Source organism: Bemisia tabaci, chromosome 3 (genome assembly GCF_918797505.1).
Source record: "Bemisia tabaci chromosome 3, PGI_BMITA_v3".
Classification (NCBI taxonomy): Eukaryota; Metazoa; Arthropoda; class Insecta; order Hemiptera; family Aleyrodidae; genus Bemisia; species Bemisia tabaci.
The window spans coordinates 27,912,762-27,923,269 of NC_092795.1; the positions used below are offsets into that span (position 1 = coordinate 27,912,762).

At 42.0% G+C, this 10,508-nt stretch overlaps 1 protein-coding gene across 5 annotated transcripts in view; it reads right to left on the bottom strand.

The window, feature by feature from the left end:
• The window catches only part of LOC109031091 (uncharacterized), a 112,991-nt gene that overhangs the window by 8,383 nt on the left and 94,100 nt on the right, over positions 1-10,508 (bottom strand). For all 5 annotated transcript variants that reach the window (XM_019042417.2, XM_072298101.1, XM_019042420.2 and 2 more), the window contains 4 exons: positions 5,141-5,299; positions 3,393-3,507; positions 2,204-2,292; positions 1,248-1,677 (listed from right to left, as the gene is read on the bottom strand). In XM_019042417.2, coding sequence (XP_018897962.2) covers positions 1,248-1,677; positions 2,204-2,292; positions 3,393-3,507; positions 5,141-5,299 — 793 coding nt within the window. The remainder of the gene's footprint in view (positions 1-1,247; positions 1,678-2,203; positions 2,293-3,392; positions 3,508-5,140; positions 5,300-10,508) is intronic.

Genomic DNA, 10,508 nt, shown 5'->3' on the forward strand with positions numbered 1-10,508 from the left:
GAGTTATAAGCGTTGAAAGTTTACAAATTCTGTCCGAACTCTCCTATTGACTCGATCCACTGTATGACGCGGCAGTATGACACTCAAGAATTTACTAGAGTCAAGACAATGTGAATCCATTTCTGATTGGTTCCCGTATTTTAGGCCTTCACAGTGTCACAAACGGGAATAAAGATTACATTTTCACCGATTGCAAAGATTATAATCTGGGATGGACCAAGGAATTACGGGTTCGGCAAGGAACAAACGGAATGAGAGAAGGAACGGAGAAAGGAATTTGAGAATGGGCCGAACAAAGATTACGAAAAACGTTCAATTTCTGTAATCTTTATTCCCGTTTGTGACTCCATGAGGGGGTGTTGTCTTGACTTGAGTACCTGTATAGCGAGAGTATAGACAGATGTGAAACTCCGAAAATCCATCAGGCCTTCACCGATGTCTCCGCGAATAAAGTTAGGGCCCAGAAATGCAGCCAACCTATGAATCTCAATTATCCAGAGCGCTTTACTAATACAATTGTTACGAACCATCGTTTATACAGCACGTATTTGACTTAGTTTTTGCATAAATTTACTCGTTTTTGCGGAAGAACGCTCATTTATGTACATTCTTAGCCATCTTGGTTAGAATTGGAATCTGCAGACTGGCAGTGAAATTTTTGTGTGTTAGAAGTTGGTTAGAGTAGAGTCCCTTTATACCCAGAGTTACGACAACTCGATTATCAGCTGACTGGCAGCCGTCCTTGGCTGGCCATGGAAGCCGAAACGAGTGCACCCAAACGAACGATATTGAGGGATAAGGATCAGGAATCCTGCGATGTCTGTCACACAAAAACAACAACATCAACAAAGTGATCAATCAAAAAGAAAATGAGATTGGTTTGTGAATAATTTCTTAATCTATTTTCATTTTGGACCTATGGAAATAACAATTTACTCTTGATAAACCACAATTAGGTAATATTTTCATTATTCTTGTTCACATTCGAGGTACCGCCATCTTGGTGCACTCGTTTCGGCCTCCATGAGCGAGAACCAATCAGAATTGGATTTTTTTTTAGGCCACTTTCAGCCCAATCCTGGCCCAACCAAAAGTGAGTTGTCGTAACTCTGGGTAGAAAGGGACTCTAGGTTAGAGGGGTGGCTGCATTTTTGGGCCCTGAGCCCTCCATGAAGGGGTCTGTCCATACTCTCGCTATATAGGTACTCTAGTCTTGACTCTCAGCATAAAGGGACTCAAGAATTTACCTGGGAGCGCTGCTGGATCTTGGGGCGGGCTGAGCTGATTATTGGCGGCGGCTTTGGTCTGCTTCCGCTCCTGGGCCTTGGTGCGGCGGGTGCCGTTGCGGGCACCGCGCCCCCGCCGGCTCGTAGGGGCGCTCACAGGGACCGGACTCACTTTGGACATGAGGTCGTTGTGGAGTCCGAGGCAGTCCTCCTCCTGCGGGGCCTCGAAGTACTCCTCGTGCTGCGAGAAGCGCCCGATCTCCGTCGAGCCGAACGCCTGGTGGAACCCGGGCAGCTTCCCGCCGTTCTTGCCTGCCCCTACCCCCGCCCCTGGCCCCGCCTCGCTCGACGCCGGTAGCTTCAGCTTCTCGTCGCTCAGCAGGCTCAGGTCCGCGCTCAGCTCCTCCTTCACGTTCGTCAGCACGGCTGAGATCAGTCGCAGGTCTTCCGCCTGAAAAAAACACGAGCACATAACCTCGAATTAATAAAGAATAAAATCGCTGAAAATTTAAAAAATCATACTTTCCTTACTTGATTATTTGTCCGCTCTTAAAATTTTGAAATTCTAGTTAAAATGATGATGAAAAGAAGGCTAAAAAACAAGGAAAGCACACTTGAATAAAGAATAAAATCGCTTTAAAAAAAACTCGAACTTTGGAAACTACTGAGTGAACTGAGCACGAGGATACCCTTCGTTCATGAATTGAACAATTATTGGAGAAGATATGACAAATTGATCTAATCTGCTAAAATACGTGTGTTTAAATGGGAAAAGCCTCCAGATGACGTCACTAGGCGGTGCATTTTCTCACTATTAAATCGATTTTCATACTATTTCCCATTGCAGAAAAAAGTATAAAAAATACTGTGAAATCAGCTCTTTAAGCAATTTCAGATGAAGCAATAAAAAATGAGCATGCAAATTCTCCATTCATGACATTAGAAAATGAATATTTCAATAAAAGAAATTAAATAACCTGGATTTCTGTGATGGGTGGGAGAGAAGTTCTCGACTCGGATAGAACTCCCTCCTGCTCTGGGCATGGCAAAGCCAATAAGGAGGACTCTGAAATAGAACAAGAATCCAATATTAGCAATCAAATAAATCAAATATTATTATTTCAGCCTTTTGTCGACTGTCAGAACGATGATTCGCTCTTGAACAGCGGTATACCTCTCGAGCATTTTAGATGTAGTATTTTACGTACGATGTTGTATTTTTACGTACACGACATGAGTCCACGACTTATATAAAATTAAAATACACGTTCCAAAAATATCTTGTAACATAATAAAATCTGCAGGAATAAGACACATATCGACGGTGTAGGTCGGCAATCACATAACTCTGTTTGCGACGTCGCGTCGCAGACTTCCTGTCATACTTTATTTTTAAACGAAAAACTACTCAACGGCAATTCTTTAAAACTGCCGTGATTTTTCTTCTCTAGATGCGAAAAAAATTCTGCATAAACTTCAAGGAATGATGTCAATTTGTTCTCCTTTAAAAAAACAACATAGAGGCGGAGAATTTCAGACACTGCAAACGAGTTATGTGATTGCCGACTTACACCGTCGATATGAATTAAGTTTTTGAGTTTTTGTGCCGCGCCAGGTTGGAATGGAAAGACGCTCCTTAAAGCTTCCATGACTTACAATCCATCATGTGGCGATACCACTGTATCAAAAAGGAGCTCGTATTGCCTAGTAGAAGAATTGAAGGCGAGCTAACAAGGCGTTAAAGTCACCACTTCGTGGCCGCGGCAGTGCGACGACCACTTTAAACTAACGCCCCCAATTTTCAGGAAGTAGCTGAATTGAATCCTGATGTCGGCAATGTATCGATCGATAAGTAACAAACAATAGTTTTACCTTAAACTTTTTCTTTTTCTTATGTTGTAAGGAGAGTTTGCGTCTCATTTGAAAACGTTCTACTCGCCTGAACTTTCCTATATCTTTCTCTCCATGTCGAACAGTGCGCAGTAAACAGGATCATAGGACCGGTAAAATTTTAGGAATAAAAATGTGTAAATTATTTTGATAATTATATAAATAAAATCGATTATGAACATTTAATTTGACGAATTGATTAATTCACTGATTGATTGATCGAGTTGAATATAGGCCGATGAATGAATCAATAGATAAGAGATGAAAAAAAATTACCGGAAACGTTCTGATCACTATCGGAGACTGGGCCGGAAAGCCAGTCTGGAATATGTATCGACTGTTGATCATCGGACCGTAGCATAAGCATCGAGTCATCTCCTTCGGGCGAAGGCTGAAATGGAAATTACATTATTAATTATACATTTTAATTTATAAAATCGATGTATTAAATTAGAGTGACTCAACGCACAAGGAAATGAAACAAAAACGTGATTTATAGCACTGTAGGATTTTTGTAGGTTCCTATAGTTTTTTTCCTGACTTTGTTTTTGCAAATCATATTTGGGGTTGCATTATCTGAATATTTTCTGACAAATCACAATCGCAGTTATACACTTTTAGCAACGTATGAGCTTTGCAGCTAATGCAAACTTTCTTCCAAGAATGTCTCAATTGAGATTCTTGAAAAATCCGCAAAAAACAGGACCAAAAAAAACTAAATAATTTTGGTAAAAGCGTAAACGTTTGATAAGAGTAATTTCGTCTATTCTGATAAGCAGCGAAAACCCGTCAAAAGATCGCAGATTGTGACCATCATCATGACGTCAAGAGATGTTACTTGAGATGATAATTGTTGCTGCGATAGAAGTGACTTAAATCACTTTTTGAAGTCGTCAATTTAAAATGCGCTACTGTCTAAAAATAAGAAAATGAAGAGAGGATATTAGCTTTTTTCAATTCAATTTTGCATGCATTCGAAACGAAATCGTTTGAAGAAGTTTGATTGAACCCTGCAGCGGTAGCAGCTTTATTCAAGTGTACGGAAACTCAGGCTTGTCACGCAAAATTTTTGAGATTATTTGGAAAATAGGTTTTAAGTTGAACAGTCACATCAAACCTTATAGTCTGAAAAATTTTTGGGCTGGTGTTGTGAGACCAAGAATTTAGTTTGACTTGTTAAGGGATTCTTTGATGGTGCTTATAATTGAAATAGTCAATTTTTAAAAAAATGTAATCGAATATGTATGTATTCCTGCATTTCCCCCATCATATAAGACAAAACAAGTTTACTTACAGAATTGAAAGAAATGTATGAATATGCACAAGCCCAGTAGGTAATATCTTATTTTTGCCCGCTTCTCAGTATTGATTTTTCTTCCCCTCCCATATTCTCACACCGAAACTCGAAGTGGAAATTCCTGATTGATAAAATTTAAAAGCTACATGAAATCCGACAGTATAAGCAAGAGAGTCGAGTCTCGAACCTGACTTTTGCGAAGGCGTGTCATGCTCTGCGATGAATCAATTGATATATTATTTGGACGTATTTCTGTCAAACGGAACTATGTGCATTCAGACATGAGCCCTGAGACCCATAAGGATACAAGCGTAACAGGGCTCACGTCATAATGCACATAGTTCCGTTTGATAGAAATACATCCATTTAAACCAACGAAAAAGGATTGATTATCAAGGTATACATCTTAATAATCGATTGTTTACTATAACTGCAGATGGGAAAATATCAATAGCAGATGATTCACGCTTGCGTGACAGAGGGTCACGATTCCGTCCCTTCTCAAGGAAGTCCCCTGTATCGGGTTTCGTAGGGGAAGGAGGTGAAAGGGGTACTTCACTGCGCGGGGCATCAGCTGCGGCCCGATTATTGAATCTATGTCGATACGACAAGACTACACACAGCCCTCTCTAGATCATGCATTATATCGAATGGCGATGTCTTATCCTACTGATTAAAGCTTTCAATAATCGGTTCGCAACCAAGAAAAAAATATCTGAATACGGACCTGTAAGAAGTTTGAGAACCACGATTGTGCCTCAACATTGTCTATGGATGGGAGCCCCTGTTGAGGATAGCCGAAATCGGACTGCGGCGGTGGGTAGTGAGTCAGCATGGTAGTTTCGGTTAGCGACTCAAGTTCAATTAGGTTCTCCTGGATTTTCATCTGGAACAAACCGAAACAGATAATTAGATCTTGAAAAAAAAGTGCGAGTACACTGAATTATGAGAAAGGAAAAAAAAATACCTTGTTAAAATTCTTCCAGTGACTTTGAAAAGAAATAATTGACAATGGCCACCAGACGGAGTAAGAAATTTTGAACTGCAGCACAAGCTTTCTCATGAAAATTATTTCATGTGCAACGCTTTCTGTCTGCGAAAAACCGATTTATCCTTCAAATGCAGTTAAGTTTCGATGCTTTTACAAATAAAATTACTCCGTTAGACCGAATGTCTAGCTCGAGTCAATTGGCATTGAACACTTTAGTTATGCAAGTTGGTCAACACTGACTTCAGTTTTTACATCTAAGTACTTTTCAAAGTACTTCCGTTCAAAGTCTGAAGTCTATTTACTCAATAGCTTCAATGTAAGAACTAATTTCAGATGTTGATCCGAACTACGGCGCTTACTGTGGCAACAACTGATTCTTCAGAATCCATGTAAATTCGTCCATCGCAGGTTGTAGACACGTTTCTCATATCAATCGATTGTTCACAACGTTCAAATGGAGGAAATGCAGTGTTGCCAACTTTTAATAATTGCCACAGGTGTTACGTGTGTAATGACCTGAATTACACTAGACAAGTTTACAATTGCTGCATGCCGTTATCTATATTGTCAAAACGTTCTGCGTAAAAATTTGATGTGAAAGCACGTTTGAGGAAATTACATTCGCTAGCCAGCCATTCTGCCGTCCCAAGGAAAACGCCGTATGAGCCCTCAAATGTTGCCATATTTCCTTCAATAAAAGTCAAATTTACCGGGAAAATGGCGAATATTTTTTTCAACATTTTCTGACCGTTTTTGTTCGCGATTTAATCCAAGATATATGAAAATTTCAAGGGAAATTATGCAAAACTTTCCTCACAAATGCATGTTTTTTTCGAGGAAAGTCGGTAACTCCTGAATGCTCATAATAAGCTTTTGAAGTTTCCAAATTTTGTCCGACTTCTCTCGTTAACTCGATCCACCGTGCGGCGTGACTTCCTCAGCACGGCAGCATTCTCCCTTCGATATTATAATTCAGGAGCTTTCGGAAATATTATTATCGAAACATTTAAATTCCTGGAATTCGACGAAATTTTGCATGTCGGGAGGGGAGCGGATTCCGGCGCCAGACGCGGGAAATTGAATCTCGCGCCTCGGCTGGGCGCGCGTCGGCGTCGCTCGGCGTTCGATCGTCGTCGTCGTCGGCGGGAAAGGCCGAGCGTCGCGGCGCCTGGCAACGGGCTCGCCCGAGCCCGGCATCGATCTGGTTCGAAATTTTCCCGCCTTTTCCGACCGCGCGCATTACACCGCCGGTCGCCCGAATCGATAAACTAATCGGCTTCCACCGGGAGGGGCGGCCCACTGGCGGGGCGGCGGCGGGGGAGGCTTTGAAGGGTCAACTCCCGTTCCTCAATCTTCAGCTCCGCCGCCGCCGCCGCCGCCGGCTCAATCCCGTATAAGTGTCCACCCTTCCGCGTTACGTCACGCCTCAAAAAAATCCCCTCCGGATCAATAGAGACGCTTGCCGGCGGGGGGCGGGGGCAGATCCTCGAGCTTTCTTCCTTGCCGTGGAACGCGGCACCGGAAAACGTGGAACGTACGTCGTACGCCTTTGATGTGTGCGGAGACCGCATCGTTACGTCATCGTGTCTGCATGAAGGAATTCTCCGTTGGGATCGATAGGGGAAGCCCACCGATATCTCCCCAACTGGAATTCACACTATTCCGCAGGAATTCTGGCTGTGGGAACGAGAATTCCGGCAGACCCGAGTCGAGGAAAAAAGTTCACGGAAGAAAAGTATCGTAATATGTAGGTTATACTAACTATACTCCTCGCTGATTTTGAAGCCGGATACTTGAATAGTTGCACAAGCCAGAGGTATGGCTAAGTTAGCTGAAAGTGTGGTTAGGTCAACCATACCTCTAGTCATAGCCCTCGCAGTCAGCATAAAGTGTGGTTGGATTACCTATACCGCTGGCTGGTGCCTTTACACTCTAGCTAGTGCAACTACTCTACTCTTATGACTGGCGTCAAAATCAGTAGGAAGTATAGTTGAGATCGTGATACTTCTTTTTCAGTGTTCTGTCACGTGTACCAGAGCACGGTGTGCCATATCGGACGTTTTTACTCCATTCCCGTGACCGCAATCTCAGTTCTGCGAGCTGATTATTTAAATTGATCGACATAGCGATAGGTAGATATAGAGGGCAGAGAAAAAATATGGAGCGATCCTATTAATGGAAGAGGGTGGTTGCGATGGGCAAAGAAGGTAAGTAATAGACTGCCTAATGGTAACCCAGGAGAGACTCTGTAGACCCCATCATTTCAACGTCTATTAGATTCCCCGTTTCAACCAATAGGATAGCTCCAATTTTCTTTTGTCCTTTTTGAATATAACTTTTGTTTATGTATTTCAATAATCAGCCCGCTAGCAACGACATCCACGTTGCATCCTTACGAGCTCATTCTACAGCTCAGACCATGCCACTGGACTCAGAAACAGGATGCCTGCAACAAGTACGACTGAAAGTGTCCTTTACTGCCTATAGGAACGTCCTGTTAATAATCATTTCCTCAAATTATTCATATTTTAGATAGCTGGAATTCCCTTCTTTAAAAGCGCATTTGTACAAATAACGTCAACACATTGCTACGGTTGCAGTCATTACCGACTTAGATTCCCTATAGAGGAGCATTTTTCCCCTTAAGATTTAGCAATCGCTCTAAACTGGTCTAATTTTAAGACTTTTACAAAATTGCGAAAGAATTGTAGCTTCCTCTTACACACGTATGGTGTTGAAAACTTATCAAGAAGATCCAAGATTCAGAGCGGCAACTAAACGGGCACGACTATCGTTAAAGTTGCATACACATCTTTTTGAAGGCAATTTTTGCGCGCTCGCCAGAGACACTCTCTTTCTATACATTCAATCGGGTGTTCTCAGCTGTAAGTTCGCAGGGAACGAATCCACACTTCATTATACAACCACGTTCAATTAACCGATACTTCACATCGAAACTGAGAATTACTATTCTCTTGGATACTGATTGTATGGATATCACAACGACGGATTAATCGATGAAAATGAGCAGGCAATATTAGAAATTCTCAATGTTATTTTAACATGTATTTGTATGTTAAATAATTTTTGAACGAAGAACATCCGCACCTCTGTCGGTGCCTCTCAGGATTCAAGAAAATTTCCCATTTTCGATGCAATTTCAAACAAATGCATTAATTTTGTTACATTACGACAACAAACTTCATTTACAGAGACCCTCGGGATTTTCACGATACTTACTGGATACTCTCCAAGTTTAGAGATCAAACGATACGATGAGCACACGGAGAAAAAACTTCGTGCGTGCATGGGACCCGAAGTTTATAGGTCATATGGATCTCTGAAGTTTTCAGATTGAGCATCTGAACACCTTAGATCTAGCTGTCGAGATTCGGATCACAAATCTGAAACTTCAGTTCTTACATCTGAAGTACTTCGGTTTTCTTATCCGAAAAACTTCGGTTCTCACATCCGAAAAACTTCGGTTCTCACATCTGAAGTACTTCAATGTAAGAACTGAAGTTTCAGATGTGTGATCCGAACCTCGACAGCTAGATCTAAAGTGTTCAGATGCTCAATCTGAAAACTTCAGGGATCCATATGACCTAAACTTCCGGTCCCTTCGCATGAGGATTTTTTCTCAGTGTACGAAGTTAAATAATTTTGTAATAAAAAATGTATGTAAAATAATGAAATAAGTGCATCTGACAAAGAGCGCCCAAGAAATTTTCCCCTGGTAGTTGGAAATTGAAGCAGATGCTTCGCCTAGTCATCATGAGCGAATGTTATTCAAAGGTACCCGCAGGCTTTTCACCATATTAAGGAAATGCCTCCCAAGATTAGAGATCCAACTATTGGACTTTAAATGCCTCCTGAGTAACCGGGGAATATTAGGATTAGACGCAGAGGCAAAACAAACGATGGGGTGAGTGCAAACTCCCAAAACAACTACTCCAAAACTACATTAGCCACGTTACATCAGGAGGTGGAAATAAAACGAAAATGGGATGCAGACAGGAGGACTCGGCAAAACCCTCGATCCAACAAGTATATTAAAACAATCATTAAGGGAAGCTCCGACTGAGGCCACTAAATGAAACGCTGCGATAATAGTAATAAGACAGGCAATGGGTTTTGATGCCGGGTGGCGACCAGTGGCGGCGGGGGGGGGGAGTATATGAACCGCTTCGGTCCACGATGCCACGGTTGCGGGGGGGGGGGGGGGCTGAGGGGAAAAGAATGCACGCGAGAGAAGGGGGGAGGGGGTTCAGGTACCTGTACCCCGAGACTATAACGACCTACTCCACCCCGTGAAATAGTAGATCGAAACTTTTTAAAGGAGCAGGAGCGAGCATTGGGAAACTTTAATTGCCAAGTTTTTATCGGGGAAGATCGTCGCTCAGAGGGGCGTATCTGGACCTCGAGGTGAACCCTGCCGGCCGTATAGCTCCACGATCTACAGGGCTCATGCGCGGAAGCAGTTACCCTCTCATGGTAGGCGTCAATATGATATGAGAGCGGGGGATCGTATTTTTCTAGTCGATCGTATTTTGCACGGCATTGCCACATTTAGAGACTTGAAGTTGTTCGGAACCGTTGGTGTTGTTCTGGTAAAACATTGAAGGTAAACTTTTTTTTATTCATTTATTTTATTTTATTTTTATTTTTATTTTATTTACGTGATTTATTCGGCTTATTTCCCTAGTGGAATCTACGGCCACAAACCTATACACACTATACAGTGATTTATTGAGAGATATACGTTACACAAAATTCATGTCCCAGGCTCTTAAATTTTCTGGAATGAAGGCGGTGTGGAATCTGTCTCAGCAGAAATTTACATACGGAACATACGAAATTTTCATGAAAGACGTGTCTACACTAGCGGGACTCAAACCCGTGACTACAAGAGATATATTTAAGAGATTCCGCACTAGTATCTTTCCTGCAGCGTAAAAGTTACTTTTGCAGGTCGACGCTCAGATATGCCTCATGATACTGATGGCCAAGAAGTTGAGCATTATTAGCAATCCTAACCTATTTTGCAAAAAGTTACCACGTAAAGTGCTCATGCCGCAATTCATCAATAATTATTTGGCGTATT